At 41.5% G+C, this 16,784-nt stretch overlaps 1 protein-coding gene across 1 annotated transcript in view; it reads right to left on the bottom strand.

Annotated features, from left to right (window-relative positions):
* The window catches only part of AASS (aminoadipate-semialdehyde synthase), a 156,525-nt gene that overhangs the window by 31,178 nt on the left and 108,563 nt on the right, over nt 1-16,784 (bottom strand). Inside the window, exons 12-16 of the mRNA XM_077472495.1 lie at nt 16,119-16,178; nt 15,940-16,007; nt 11,928-12,049; nt 9,775-9,904; nt 7,480-7,590 (exon numbers count right to left, since the gene is read on the bottom strand). Of these exons, the coding sequence (XP_077328621.1) occupies nt 7,480-7,590; nt 9,775-9,904; nt 11,928-12,049; nt 15,940-16,007; nt 16,119-16,178 (491 nt within the window). The remainder of the gene's footprint in view (nt 1-7,479; nt 7,591-9,774; nt 9,905-11,927; nt 12,050-15,939; nt 16,008-16,118; nt 16,179-16,784) is intronic.

Raw genomic sequence — 16,784 nt, 5'->3', positions numbered from 1 at the left:
GGCAGGGGGCAGGCCCCTCAAATACTCAGAGCTAGCCGAGCAGGGGTAGTTTGGAGTTTGGGGGGGTGAACTCAGGCCTGGGCTCAGGTGTGGAAGGAACCCCTCTTCAAGTCACAGTGAGATAATGACCATGAGGCATGGGAGCAAGGAGAGGACACAGTAGGAGAACACCACCAGGCAAATCTCCAAGGAGGAAGACAACCAAGAGGGCTGGTGAGTGTTGCAGTTAGAGGACTGAGAGGCATACCTGAAGGGACTGGGTCCAAGCAGTCCGGGATGGATGCAGAGTCAGTCTGGGAGGACTGTGGATAAGTGGCCAGGAAAGCCAGCAGCAGCCAGGTGGTGCCTGAAGAGGTAGCACTGGGAGTAGTAACCACAGGAATAGGACAGCTAGCACCAAAGGCCTCTATTTTTGCTGCACTACCAAAGGGGACTGCGGTCCCTGTCAGCAAAGGCCATTCACAAGGATCCAACTGAGATTTTGTTGGATCAACCCTAAGTGCTAGCTGGCCCTAGGAGTTTTAGTTCTACAAGCAAGTTTGAGCTGGAGGTAGAAGATGAGTTTGTATATACTGAATTTATATAGGTTGTGCCCCTGAAGAGTTTCTACTGATCAAATGAGCATCCCATAATAACCTTTCCCCATCCGAGTTCAATTCTCCTAAATAAAACAAACAAAGCTGCAAGGACTGCTTCTGGTGTCAGGAGTGACTGAGAAATTCAGGTGCCTGGCTGTACCAGCGGCTTCTGTGGGGGTAGCGCTACACAGATTTAATATTTTATTTTGGCGTTTTTACCTGGTTTAAAAAAATATGCACCTGGGCTTTTGTAGAATCAGATCTGTGGTCTGTTAACCACTTGCCGCCCGCCATATAGGCAAATGACGGCTGCAAAGTGGTTTCAAAATCCTGACTGGGCGTCATATGACATACTCGGGATTTTGAGCCGCTGCGCGCCCCCCTAGGGGCGCGCATCGCGGCGATCGTTGTTGCGATGTGTCAGTCTGACACCCCGCAACTACGATCTCAGTAAAGTCTCTCTGACGGAGACTCTTTACCACGTGATCAGCCGTGTCCAATCACGGCTGATCACAGTGTAAATAGGAAGAGCCAGTGATCGGCTTTTCCTCACTCGCATCTGTCAGACGCAAGTAGAGGAGAGCCTATCGGCTGCTCCTCTGACCAGGGATGCCAGTCAGTGCCCACAATGGATGCCAATCAGTGCCCACAATGGGCATCACTGATTAGCATGCATTGTTTGGCACTGATTGGCATCCATTAGTACAAAACAATACAATGCCACCTATCAGTGCCCATCCGTGCCACCTATCAGTGCCCATCCATGCCACCTATCCATGCCAATCCCTGCCAGCTATCAGTGCCAATTTGTGCCACCTATCAGTGTCCATCCATGTTGCCCGTCAGGGCCACATTGCAGTGCCCATCAATGCCACCTCATCAGTGCCAGTCAGTGCCACCTCATCAGTGCCCAGTGAAGGAGAAAACTTACTTATTTACAAAGTTTTTTTTATTTGTTTAGCAAAAAATAAAAAAAACGTAGGAGGTTATCAAATACCACCAAAAGAAAGCTCTATTTGTGGTACAAAAATTTAATTTGGGTACAGTGTAGCATGACCGCGTAATTGTCATTCAAAGTGCGACAGCGCTGAAAGCTCAAAATTGGTCTGGGCAGGAAGGTGTTTAAGTGCCCAGTATTGAAGTGGTTAATTATGGGTGCAGTATAATCTCAGGCATACATGCAATCTCAACACTCTGAGAAAAAAAACTATGAGCAGCATGAAACCCAGAAGGGCTATTGTTTGTTTAATGCTGAATGCTTTATTAATAAAGATGTCAAGCATTTACTCTGCGTTTAATTGTTCTTCAGTTGTGGATGTGGAGTTGCCTCTAAACGGTTTATTGTAGAAATGCATGTAAATGGGGCTTATTGCACCGACCAATATAATCAACAGAACATCTATATAAAAAGAGAGAAGCATTCATTTAGCAGGAAAGATATTTGATTTACAAATCTTGCAGCATTTTGTTCTACGACGTGCTTCCACTTTAACACAGAACTAAATGTTTTTTTATTGCAAACACTATAAAAGTTGCATAAAAATAGTGCATGCATTGCACACTTGCAAGTCTGTGTTCCTTGTTGATTTCTCAAAATGTTTCCCAGTTGCTGTGCAGTAACCTAGGATTCACTATAACTTCTCAGTTTGAGCCGTTCAAGCTACACAACTAGAAGGTTATAGGCTTTCCACACTTCCCTATTAGTATGCCATTACTGTATGTGCCTTTGCCTACAGAGTATATCACTACACAGAGCAATGTGGCCTCTATCAGTCCTGCCTTATGTTTTCCTAGGGCTGACAGTAGCATTTAGGAAAACAAACAATTAACAAGTGGCCAATAATAAAAGAGCAGGAGGGAGGGCTGCAAGTGGGGATAGGATAATTCCGTTACAGGCCTAGTTCCTTGCAAAGAACGATTACAGCACTTTACTCAGACAGTATTAATACCTTCATTATCTACTAGGTCTTATTTTCGGGGAAATAGGGTACTAATGCCAAGATAGTGGATAATGGAATAGACTCTAAGATGGCATATGAATATCAAGATATGGAAATGAAAAAGGTAACAGTTTACAAGCATACATGTGTGTACAATTTTTAACCTGTTATTTTAGAGTGTTTGCACGGGGGGGGGGGGACTTTAGTTCCATTTAAATATTTTGGCAGCCCTTGTTCACTTTTTTTTTTCTTAATCTTTTTAGCAACAATGCTAGTCTGTACTAGAAATGATCACCATGTCTCTGTGTGTTTATAGCCTTGAGTAAGAGACCTGCTGAATGCAGTACAGTGTGTTATCTTGCCCTACCTGCCCACTGTTCACCTGCCAACCTTGCAGAAGATGCTAAAAACAGCTTGGATTAATGTGAATCCCTTTGCGCCTAAGGGTAAAACAAATCTAAATGCCCAAGCACAATTTTGAAACTTGTGTTAGTATAACCATACATACGATCAACTGCTTTGTAGCTTTTTTTTTTGCCACATCAGTGAACACGTTCGGGGAACCCCAAATCAACTCTCACGTTCATCGTAGCCCCGACTCTCTTCAACATCATTGTAGCATTTATCTTTTGTTTCTGTGTGGGATTTTTATTTATTCATTCCCCCCCACTTCCATTTATCTCCATCCTTTAATCAAAACTTATACAGCCATAAAAAAAAAAAGGGATAAAAAGGAGGGAAAAACCACTATACCCCTCCCTCCCCCCATGGTCTCTCCTCAATATGCATGAACTACCACTTCAATCTACTATTTCCGTCATCCTTACGGCAAATCTTGGGGTTTGTTTATAGTTTTCCCATGCTTTCCATCTCTCTATAAAACTCGTCTCACCTGGTTCTCCACTATACTTTAGAGACTCCAAGTTATGAATCTTATTGATTTTGCTAAACCAATTTTTTAGCGAGGGGGCCTCTGGATTTTTCCAGTTGCAGGGAATTAAACACTTTGCAGCATTTAATAGGCTTGGTAACAAAGATCGTCTAGATTATTTGATAGACATAGTGGTCCCATGCAGTAGGCATACCCTGAAGTCCTCTGGGATTTTGTAACCAGTGATTTCCTTTATTATCAATAATACGGACTGCCAATAAAGTTTTATTTTGGGGCAAGACCACCATATGTGGGCCATCAAGCCCACCCCAAGGCAACCCCTCCAGCATAGATTTGAGAACCCGGCCTGAAAACAGTGCAGCTTATCTGGTGTTATGTACCAGCGGGCCATACATTTATAATTCATTTCCAGTAAGCTACAATCCGGGGAGATATGTGGCATCTGTAAAATCTTCTTTATCTCTCTCTCGGGGGTACTCGTCCCCATCTCTTCATCCCACCTTCTAAAATAAGCGGGGGGTCCTGAAATTTTAAGGGCCATCAGTATTTTATAAATCTTTGTAACCCCTCTCCTTTTTGTCCCCACACACAATTTCTCCAGAGGGAGCAGATCGTCGGTGGATCTAATCGGATAAGGGAGGGGCTCAACAAAATGTTTCAGCTGGGCATACCTCCACCAGTTAATGTCTAATGCCGCGTACACACGATCAAACAATCAGGTGGAAAAGTCCGGCAAACTCAAGTCCGCCGGACAATCCCCCCGTGTGTAGCCTCCGGCAGACTTTTTTGACCCAAAAGTACGGCGGACTTAGAAAGTAGTTTTGCACTCCAATCTTCCTGCCGGACTCGCATTTCGGTGGACAATCCGCCGTGTGTATGCCAGTCCGCCATATTTAAAAGGCCCCTGAAGTCGGAAGAAGAGGCCGGCGTCGAGGAAGAAAGCTGGGCTCCTCCGCTAGCAAAAGAGCTAGCATAAGATAGCGGAGGAGTCCGGCGAGAAGACCCCCAAGACGGAAGACCCCCGGAGCTGTGCAATAAACTATTTTTACCCTGTGTTGTGTTTTTTTTTTGTACTTTTTTCACAGGTGAATGGGTAGGGGTACATTGTACCCCATACTCATTCACATAGGGTGGGGGGGTGGTATCCGGGGGCCCCCTTATTAAAGGGGGCTACTGGATTCCGATAAGCCCCCCGCCCGCAGACCCCGACAACCAATGGCCAGGGTTGTCGGGAAGAGGCCCTTGTCCTCATCAACATGGGGACAAGGTGCTTTGGGGTGGGGGGGCCGTGCGGCCCCCCTTCCCCAAGGCACCCCCCATGTCGAGGGCACGCGAACTGGTACGGCTCAGGAGGGGGGGGGGGCACTCGCTCGTCCCCCCCCCCCTTTCCTGGCCGGCCGGGTAGCGTGCTTGGACAAGGGTCTGATGTGGACCCGGGGGGAACCACCACGCAGATTTTTTCGGCGTAGGGGTTCCCCTTTAAGTCCATACCAGGTGGCGGGGCCAGCGGCGTCTCCTTCACGGGCCCCGCCTACCTGGAGACCCGCTCGAAATGAGCTGACTTTCCTCCGCGTGTGTGGGCGAGTCCGTTCATTTCAAAAGTACGCCGTATTAGTCCGCTGAAAAAGTGTCGTGTGTGGGCAAGTAGTCCGTTCGGAAAGTCGGATGGACAGTCTAGCAAGAAGTCTGCCAGACTAAGTCCGCCGGATAGTCGGCTACGTGTGTACGCGGCATAACATCTCCTTTTTCAACTTTAAATCCTCAAACGTGCATATTTTCCAATTATTTACAATGTCCTTTAATTGCGCGTCCCTATTTCTAATCCACCTACTAAATACCCTATCCTTCCCAGGTGTGAAATACTTAGTATCCCCTAGGGGAATTAAAGGGGAGTTATACTCCCATTTTTTGTTTTTTATGAACCCTAAGTTAACATAGAAGCCCACATGATTTTGTGCGTATGCACACCTAAGTCTCTTAAATGTGTCGAAATCCAAATTTCTTTACCCAATGAAGCTTTACTTATCTATTTTTCTAGTTTAACCCAGCTTTTTTCTTTGTTATCTTTTACCCATTCCACTACCCGTGCTGTTAGAATTGCTTGATGGTATGTTTTTATATCCGGGGCCCCTAATCCCCCTTGTGTCTTGTCTCTAGTGAGTATCCCCCAGCTTATTCGTGGTTTTTTATTCCTCCAAATAAACCTCCGGAATAACAAATTTCATTTATTAAAATATGTCTGCTTTGTAGCTTATACCCCAATTTTTTCACAACAAATTAGGCTCTCGTTTGGTGGTAAATGGTAATGGATAATCACCAGATTTTTTTTTTTTTAATCAAAGGAAAAACGGGCCAAAAATAGTAATACATTTTTTTTAATGTAACTGTATATTTCTCGCTACTACCATAACCTTCTACCAAAGAATAACCTAAATAAAATTCTCCTGCTCCTGACAATCACAGCAATACCACATATGTGTATGTTAGTTGCACAAAGGGAGATACAGAAACATGTGCCCCTACAGAAAAAGCCTAGTCCAGTGGGGCTGCATATTTGCGTACGGTCTGCATGAAGAGGTTAATATTTCTGTTGTGGTTGTCATAATACACAATCTGCCATCCTGGCCATTCCATACTGATTCCCGTCAGCTTTTCTCCATACATTGCCCCGTCTTTATATAAGCAATGGCCTAAAATGACTAATAATGAAACTACCAGTATATAAAAGCACCCTAAAATTTAGAGAACTGAATAAAGTTTACTTCTGTACAAATGCATTAGTTCCAACTTAAAAGGGTAACTTAACTTTCATGGAGATAAAATATAGCAGATAAAAAATATTATTACAGAATATACATATGCTACACAAATCATATTGTAATTTTCAAACAGAAGCATTGTAATTTGCTTTAAAATGCAATGCAATATGGCAACCTGGAGGTGTTCTGTGCACAGTAGGTGTACAGAGCACTCCCAGAAAGCTGAATTCCTGCTTGGATGAAGAACTTTGCTCTAAAATAAGAGTCAACTTTTAGGCATCCACTACAACAAAAAATTTCATTATTGGTGAGATGCTCCCTAATGTTAGGTTCACATATGTGTAAGGTGGGGAACATGTGCATAATCACACGCATTCCCAAGCCACAGGACAAACGCACTGCTCTTTAGCAGACGCACGGGGTGCCATCAATTATTAATGGCACCCCCACACATCAGAAAATGCAGGGTATTTTCATTTGCGCAAAACCGCATGATGCCACAGTATCACGCGGCAGGATTTTAGAAAAGTTTCTGGGACTCCTTATTGGCATTTCTCGTAGGTAGAGCAGCCCATTAAAATGAATGGGCTGCATACCTGTGAAGTGAGCATCCAATAATATAAACCTAGGCTAAGAGTTAATCACATCTTAAGGGATGCAGGCACTCATCAGAACACACAGTATACCAGCTGATTAAAATTAATTCACTCCCATTCAGAATCAGTATCCACACGACAGCATGGAACAAACAGCATAAACCAGAGGAATTACAATTACAAAGTTTGTTAAATCCTTGAAAAGTATATTGATCAACCAGAAGGGAGATAAAAAAAAATAACACTTTAGCCCTTTAAGGTTATGCTCCACAGTTTTGTAGAGCACATTTTGAGTCACGCCAACTCACTGAAAAAAGTGGACTAAAGGGCCAATAGTTTAATTCAAACTATATTTAATCTTTCCTGAAACCTAAGGCAGCATGGATTGCAGTCTGATGACTAAGACCAAAGCCATGATCACTATGCCAGACAAATGACAGAAAAGAAGCACTGTGCAGTTAGGTGCCATTGTTACTACTTACCTACTGAGAAGGTATGCAACACAAAAGGAAAACAGAACACAAGAAGATCTATAAATGACCAACAAATGCACTTCAGGTTATCTTGAAACAGTTTATATTTAATTGTATATGGTTTCTCCTAACTCGCCGATACAAGCTTATTACTGTTGATTTGAAAGCTGTGGTTTCAGGATTAGAAAAAGAAAAGAAAAAAGTCTAAAGGAAAAAAAAGACTGCCATAAATGTAGCATACCTTTGCTGCAGCTCTTTCATAGAAGGAGTCAAATAGCTGGCAGTCACCAGGTTTACCTTCTCCTTAATGCATTTTCTTGCAACTATCGGATGTGCAGAATAGGGCAGTAAACTGAATGGCATGAAAGCAGATTGAAACCGAGAAGAACAATAAAAAGAAGCATCTTATTATAACTTCACATCTTATGTCATATTAAGCTGCCTCAGCTAAGGTGCAACATAATACAAGTAAAATGTACTGTATACACATCTTCAACTGTAAAGCAATAACTATCACAAGAAGAAAACAAAAGATTGATCAATCTTGATGGGGTTCCTGTGCCTATAGCACTTGATCCATTACATTCCAAGCTGTGGAAGTTCAAAAAGATACATCTTTTTCTGGTACTGCTGGCTGGACCTCCAACCCTTCTGAATCCTAAAAATATGGGTGTCCCAATGGGTGGCGTTACGGCTGAGCCCTGCCCCCTCTCCATTCTGCAGTAACGAGTCTCTATCCCAGAGAGGATGGAAACTGTCAGCTTGTGTTTTTAATGATTGTAGAAAGAGAAAAAAGGAGTTTCATTCATAAAAATACAAGCCATCAAAAGCTAGGTACTATGCTTGTCTGAGATAGTCTAGTTTGGTACCTGGCTTTTGCGGTTCTCAGTTTGTGTTGTTGTGAAAGCCCGTTTCTACAGCTGCAATCTTTCACAACATAAGCTGATTGTTTCCATCTTCTGTGCCCTAAATAGTTGGCTGCAGATCTGGACTCAGTGAAAACTAAAACAGGATAGATGAGGAGACTGCACTGCACAAGAGTGGGAGGTGGGGGCTGTACAGTCTGTGGGCACTGCCTGTTACGCCCCTTGAAATCCCAAGTTGTCACTCAGAAATCCAATGGTTGATATAATCGGTTGATTAGTGTCCACGATAGCTAGACAGGGGGCTGGGCTAGTTGTTCGACAACAAAGGTAAACTTCTGCATGGGTTTAGATGTGGAAAATTTCTATAGTGTCCCAAATTTAGCTGAATGGAATCTAAAAAAAAAAAAAAAAAAAAAAGTCTGTTTTTAGTAATGAAATGCTGAACAGCCACATGGTATCTTAAAAGCTGAGCTCCATCCAAAAGGGGAAGCTCCGCTTGTCTGCACCCTCCACTGCCACATGAGTACCTGTCAAAACCTAATTTTGACAGGTACCCGCTCCCACTTCCTGGCAAGTCCAAATGCCATGTTCCCGGCACACACATTCAAGAAACTGGCTGTTCAGTGATTCTAGGTGCTGTAATGACCAGAGGCTGGAAACCATGGCTGATCAAAACGAAGATAATATCATGCTCACAGGTGCCAGTATAAGTATAAGTATCTCTGGAACTGCCACTAATTAGCCAAGTGTTCCTGCAGAGAGTTGTCACACCACTGTTAATCATGGGAAATGTGTTTAGGAGACAAGTCACGTCTCCATCAGTCTCCGAGACTGGACATAACAGCGGTTCCAGAGATCCTTATATAGGGGCACCTGTGAGCAACTCCCAGCGGCTGCAGCAGTCCCCCCGATGCGTTCCATCCACTGCTCCTCCATTCTTTGATGATCCCCCTGCCCTTTTTTATTGAGAAAAAGATGTGCTACATTGTGCACATTATTTACTGCTGTTATTACAAGGTATTACACTATATGGCTGTGTGGTGCCCCTCATGGATTTAGATGGGGACAAGTACTGAGTACCCAGAATTGCCTGGGAGTTTAACAAGCTTTATTTTCTTCTGATGATAGTTCTTTAAGCAAACCATTTTGGAAAGCATTTTTTGTTATTAAATATATTATTCATGTTTATTTTATTTGCGATCATATTTTATTTTTCAACATTACCAATGGTCTTTGTCACACTTTCCCACAATTGTCTACACTAAACTATTATGCCTTGGATGATGTTTGGGATCTTTCAGATCAGGGTCTATAAAAAGAACAGCCCTTGCTGCCCAGAGCAAGCATATTCTCTTTTACCATCCCATACTCACGAGATAGCATGGCTGACTGCTATGGGCAAAAACATAACCCTTTCTGGAAACAATTTTATAAATAGGAGTGTAAAGTATCAGCTACAAGGGGAAGAAAGCTGTACCTTTGTTACTAAATATCTTAAAACTGTAGCCGACAGCTACAGAATATGGAACTTTGAATAATTTCTTGGATTCTGTTATTTTGTTTGGAGCACTGTCTTGTAGATTGTCTCCCGCTATCGCTCAATAGGACATAAATTAAGAGAAGGATATCAACAAAAGCAGGTCATTCCCCATAAAAAAGCCAATAGTAACCTGATAACAAGATCGTGTTTCTTTACTATAGAAGACAGCTTCTCTTCACTCTTCAGGACATCCATAGCAAGTGGTGTCGTGTTGTTGTACTTTTTTGCCAAGTGATCCACCTGTTCTTTTATCATGGAAACTGATGGAAGGAAAAAGAATTCCAGAAAATGAAAACCAATAAATAGTTATACGTCTATCATATACACTGTTGTGTATGGCTGTGCAGTAGCTAATCAAATAAAAACATTCCTGTCACATATTACATTATATTATGCTAAGAAAATAATAATGTAATAAAGTTGACACCTCTATCATTTTTAAAATTCTTAAAAAGCCTACCCCATTTCCTATACTGGAGTAACAGAAGGCATGAAATATTTACATTGAAGTAGTAGTAGTTTCACAAGCAAATGTTTGTACAGCATTTCATGCCTTCTGTTACCCATTATCACATTAAGAAGCCAGCGTGGACAAGGCTGGCCTGGGCCCTAATGCTGGCCAGTCACATGACCAAACGCTTAGTGATTGGTTGTGTGCCAGTAGCTTAGGAGGTTTATCATTCAGGAAAGGATTTGATCCACCCAACAGATTATTTAAAGAGGCCATGTCAACAATTTTTGCAAGTAAAAGCATAGAATTACTTTAAAAGCCTACTAGCAGAATATTTCCTTTTAATAAACAAACTTTTTTAGTTTTTTTTTAAATAGACTGAAGGAGGAAGCGGACGGGTGCACCCATATCAGCGTAATAAACCACACGTATACAGATTAATCTGCATAGTGGAACAAGAGGGGGGGGGGGGGACATCTCTCGGGACAGAATACAATAATTATAAAACACACATGAGCCTGGTGTAACACCTGACATAGTCCAAGTACTGTACTCAATGTGCAAGCAGATTCTCACACCAAAATGGCGCTGTGATTTTTGCTCTATTATAGGCTTTTATCCATAGTAACCAAACAGTCCATAAATAAGGGCCACCAATATTGTGCAAAATAACAGTGTTGAAATCTTTTCTAGTTGAGATAAAGATCAATCACACATCACCTAGTGTGCACTGGTGATCCCTCGCCCCACAGGTATACACCCACCAAATGGCAATGCCTTCCACTCTCATGGTTGGCATAAAACACTTGTGAGAATATTCAGCTGTTCAGGTATAAAACATCCCCAAGTATCTTCCCAGGATGGCCATTCTGATGTGAAAAAAACAAAGATATCCTCCAATGGTACAGTAACCAAGTAAACTAAAAATGCATTGACAAGTAGAAAGGACCGAAACCAGAAGTAGACGTGGAGCTAGTGCGTGGCGTTCGGAGGTGGCGAGACACCAACATAAGTCTATCACATAAAGAGACAGAGCCTGAACCTTTGATTAACATGCAATTTGATTGCTTTTAACATGCGATTGGTTTTCTACTAGTCAACGATGTTTAGGTTACTGTACCAGTGGAGGAGATCTTTGCTTTTTTCACATAATAATGGCCATTTTTGAATCCTGGGGACACTTGATACCTGAATGGCTTAATATTCACATAGGTGTTTTATGCCAACCAGGAGAGTGGGAGACATTGCGATTTGGTGAGTGTATACCTGCTGAGGGAGAGGGTTCACCAGTGCAGGTGAGGTGGTGTGTGATTTATAACTATCTCAACGGAAGAAGATTTCAACACTTATTTTGCACAATTTTGGTGGTCTTTATTTATGGACTTTTTAGTTACTATGGGTGAAAGCCTAAAATAGAGCATAAATCAGTGCCATATTGCAGTGAGCATCTGCTTACACTTTAATTACTGTTTATATATTTGTATGGTGGCAGCAGTGAGAGATAACAAATACATGGTAATATTAAACTCATTCAAGTTTTTTTTGTAAATAAATAGTAGATTTTGGATTGTTTTGATTCTCCACAGCACAGAGATTATTCTGTATATAGTCCAAGTACTGTTACATGGAGGGGTGGAGGGTACATGCATAGCCCTTGGCAAGTTACAACTTTTTCATTTAAAAACCCTCACAGAGGGTAAGTGTTAACTCCTAATGTTGATGGCCATCAATAAAACGTGTTATTATCATGGTTCCGGCAAAGCACAGAATTTCTTTAGTGCAAGAGATACAAACATTTCAAGTTAACTGGCAGAAGGATCACACATAATCACCTGCTGTTATCTCAACATTAGGATCTCTTGTAAGGTAGCTTATAACAGGTCCAGAAACATAACCAGATCCGAGCACCAGTATCCTTTTCTTGGCTCCCATTGTCATTAGTTGAGCATATTCTCTGTGGTTGAGACAGAACTTTGTTCAATTCAATTCTTTCATTTACAAAGAGAGGGAAAAAAAGACACTATAAACACTCACTACACTAACACTGCATTGTAAAATGCCTGTCACCGCAAGGACACACAGAAAACAATTGTTTTCTGTGTGTTTCATTCACACTGCAACACAGCCTGAAGCTGTGCTGCAGTGTGGGGCAATAAAATGCAGACATGCTGCATTATATCGCAGCACGCTGTAAAGAACCACATGGACCCGTATAGCAGTGCACTGCCATACAGTGACTTCAAAAAAGTTTGTGGAAGGGAAAAAAAAAAAAAAAAAAAAAAAAGGGAGCTGTGTGATGCGCTGAATTACACACAACACTGCCCACTACCGCAGGCCCCTAGCATTTCAGCAGCTGTCTGTTATAGTGTGAATTCACCCTAAAACTACACACCATATTTTTCGCTTCACAAGACGCACTTATTTCCCCCCCCCCCCCCCAAGTCACAATACTGGGCCAACTGTCTCTCAAGGGCGCAGGGTGATATCCTGGCCGAGCCTGTCAGACAAAAGACAGAGCAGTCCGAGTGGCCGAATGGAGTACGCCGGGTGCTCTGTCTTCCGAGTGGAAGGTGGATGGTATGACATCCCCGCCAGGCACAAGTCAGGTTGCATTGTATTGGCACTGGTAAATATTTTAGTACACCATTTGGTTCAGAATATTTTTTTCTCTCGTTTTCCTCCTCTAGGTGTGCCTTATGAAAAATACGGTAGATTAGGACATCTCGAGAGACGTAGAATATTTTCATATGGTTAGATCATATTTAAGCACAAATATTTATATGTCGATATTTACAAAGACAACAGTTATGCCAGCTTGAGAAATTTATTAAAGCAAGCATGGGTAGAGGCTTATATGGCAAGGACAGAAATCAATAGTGAAAGTGGCAAGGCCAACAAAAAGCACTGACTGATGTCCCTATCTTTTTAGTGCACATATGTTTATGTTCAGCCACAGTGTATTTTTTATTTTTTTTATAAAACTATCAAGATCATTTTTTTTTATACATCTCTGTTTATCTGATAGCTTCAATACAATCCCATCTTCATCTTATTAACAACAGTGTCTCTACACTTTGCCTTTATCAAATCCTTTTTATAAATGTCACTTATCTATGTAACACCACACAAAGTAAAAACTGTTCAAGTTTAATGTTATTAGGAGGCAATGTAAAAAAATTAATAAAAAATTACTATAGAGAATATGTCTTTACTATTTGAACTAGGTAACCATAGAAACTAAAGAGTATGCAAACTAAAAACATTAAGCAGATGTTAATTTGATGGAAAATCTTGTGCATTAGACAAAACTAATTTTAAAAAAAAAAAGGAGTAACTACGCATTTGGGGCTTTTACCCTGGGTTCACACTACTGCTATGCAAGATACCACATGTAACTCACACAGGAATCACAGCACATTGCTGTGCGAATTAAATGGGGTGTCTCTGGGGTGCAATTTGAGCCATGGATTTGAATGGCTCAATGTGCAGCGCATTCACACCAAACTGGCGCAGGACCCTTTTTTTTTTTCGCACCAGAATCGGATCAGCTTTTGCAAATCACACTGCGTTTTGCAAACCAAATGCGGGTTCTCCTTAACTCCACAATCGGTTCACGTGGACAGCTTGCGATTTAGATGCAGTGCCGAATCCGCTGCAAATCCAACCTTTACTGTGACTTTAAAGAGGACCAGAGGACTTGAATTCAAAAAGTGAAGTATTGTTAGGTTATAGAGAACATCTAGAAGTATTAATCATGCCCAAGCAGTACCCCCCCCAAAAAAAAAAAATAAATAAATAAACCCATTACACTTGCCTTGGCTTTCCTTAAAAATATTACATTTCCTAGTACATGAGCATACCTAAACAATCCTGTGGCTATGTGTCTCTAGTGATAACTAGGGCTCTGGCTGCTAGTCTCAGGAGATTTAAAGTAAGATCTTTTTTGGGCATAGCTTTTAGAGTTCATCTCCTGTTTGGCATCCCTGCTGTTGTATAACCATTGCTGAGATAGAATAAGAATACACATAGGGAATTGCATTGCTTTCACTAACAGACCTGCACTGGAAAAAAAAAAAAAAGAAAAGCTAAATTGTTGTGCATTGTAACAAGGGTTCTAACAAATTAACACTGATAATATTACAGTACTCTTATCACATGTACACATGCATTATACAGTGCCTTGTGAAAGTATTCGGCCCCCTTGCACTTTTCAACCTTTTGCCACATTTCAGGCTTCAAACAAAGATATAAAATTTTAATTTTTTGTGAAGAATCACCAACAAGTGGGACACAATTGTGAAGTGGAACGAAATCTATTGGATAATTTAAACTTTTTTAGCAAATAAAAAACTGAAAAGTGGTGCATGTAAAATTATTCGGCCCCTTTACTTTCAGTGCAGCAAACTCACTCCAGAAGTTCAGCGAGGATCTCTGAATGATCCAATGTTGTCCTAAATGACTGATGGTGATAAATAGAATCCACCTGTGTGTAAGCAAGTCTCTGTATAAATGCACCTGCTCTGTGATAGTCTCAGGGTTCTGTTGAAAGCGCAGAGAGCATCATGAAGACCAAGGAACACACCAGGCAGGTCCGTAATACTGTTGTGGAGAAGTTTAAAGCCGGATTTGGATAAAAAAGATTTCCCAAGCTTTAAACATCCCAAGGAGCACTGTGCAAGCGATCATTTTGAAATGGAAGGAGTATCAGACCACTGCAAATCTACCAAGACCTGGCCGTCCCGCTAAACTTTCAGCTCAGACAAGGAGAAGACTGATCAGAGATGCAGCCAAGAGGCCCATGATCACTCTGGATGAACTGCAGAGAACTACAGCTGAGGTGGGAGAGTCTGTCCATAGGACAACAATCAGTCGCACACTGCACAAATCTGGCCTTTATGGAAGAGTGGCAAGAAGAAAGCCATTTCTCAAAGATATCCATAAAAAGTCTCGTCTAAAGTTTGCCACAAGCCACCTGGGTGACACACCAAACATGTGGAAGAAGGTGCTCTGGTCAGATGAAACCAAAATCGAACTTTTTTCCCACAATGCAAAATGATATGTTTGGCGTAAAAGCAAAACAGCTCATCAGCCGCAACACACCATCCCCACTGTCAAACATGGTGGTGGCAGCATCATGGTTTGGGCCTGCTTTTCTTCAGCAGGGACAGGGAAGATGGATAAAAATTGAGGGGAAGATGGATACAGCCAAATACAGGACCATTCTGGATGAAAACATGTTGGAGTCTGCAAAAGATCTGGAACTGGGACGGAGATTTATCTTCCAACAAGACAATGATCCCAAACATACAGCAAAATCTACAAAGGAATGGTTCACAAATAAACGTATCCAGGTGTTAGAATGGCCAAGTCAAAGTCCAGACCTGAATCCAATCGAGAATCTGTGGAAAGAGCTGAAAACTGCTGTTCACAAACGCTCTCCATCCAACCTCACTGAGCTCGAGCTGTTTTGCAAGGAAGAATGGGCAAGAATTTCAGTCTCTCGATGTGCAAAACTGATAGAGACATACCCCAAGCGACTTGCAGCTGTAATCGCAGCAAAAGGTGGCTCTACAAAGTATTAACACAAGGGGGGCGAATAATTTTGCACGCCCCACTTTTCATTTTTTTATTAGTTAAAAAAAGTTTCAAAAATCCAATAGATTTCGTTCCACTTCACAATTGTGTCCCACTTGTTGGTGATTCTTCACAAAAAATAAAAATTTTATATCTTTATGTTTGAAGCCTGAAATGTGGCAAAAGGTTGAAAAGTTCAAGGGGGCCGAATACTTTCGCAAGGCACTGTATATAAAAAAATAAAAATTAAATATAAATAAAATACTATACCTGCTTTCTCTAAGCTTCTGTATATATTTGTACTTTGGTGTCAATGAGGAATTGGATGCAATCACTGCCTGGAATAACAACAAACATGTTTAACTTTAACTAAATCTATGCAGCACTCTAAACTGGAGGGGGGGGGGGGGGGGGGGGGAGAATAAAATAATCTAGATCAGAATACTTACATCTTTTACAACAGGAGAAAAATTCTGTTGGTCAAGTGGTTTTGTAGCATCAGACATTATCTATATGGAAAAAATACATTATTATTCCTATCCAGGTCCTGCAACATACAGTCCAGGTGTCATGAATACATCATCAGAAATGCCAAAATTATTCTCATGTGGCTCTGGCTACGCACCCACCCCCACTATAGACTTTGTCTGCACTCTACCTGTGCCATATGGCCCTTGTGTACCTCCTAACCTCCTTTTTTGCCCTCATCCTCCAAATGTTGTCAGGCAATAGGCAGAAGTCACCAATTTTTTGTGCAATGAACAATTGGAAAATGTTGATATCTTTCGGAAGTCTTAGATTGTCAAATATAGGTGCTGTTTGCCTAACTTTGATAAAATGAAGGGCAAGGTTTTGGGTGATCATTGGTTATGGCTTGATAGGTGTGTATTTTTATTTTACTTTCAAATTGAAGGTTGCCATTCATTCAGTCTCAAAAAGGTATAAATATGCTTTTTGTTCAGGCCTTTTTAGAAATGAACAGATGGATCAGTGATCTCCTTATACATCAAATCAATATGTGGTCAGTAACTAATGAACATCAATGGGAAGTTGGAAAAACTTAGTTTTATGAATCAATATCTATGTGCATGTCCAGTACATTCTGTATGATCCTA

Source organism: Lithobates pipiens, unplaced genomic scaffold (genome assembly GCF_037356315.1).
Source record: "Lithobates pipiens isolate NorthernLeopardFrog02 unplaced genomic scaffold, aLitPip1_a1.2 Scaffold_8, whole genome shotgun sequence".
In the NCBI taxonomy this organism is placed as follows: Eukaryota; Metazoa; Chordata; class Amphibia; order Anura; family Ranidae; genus Lithobates; species Lithobates pipiens.
Note: the sequence above shows the minus strand (reverse complement) of the source record. Positions and strands in the feature narration are given on the sequence as shown.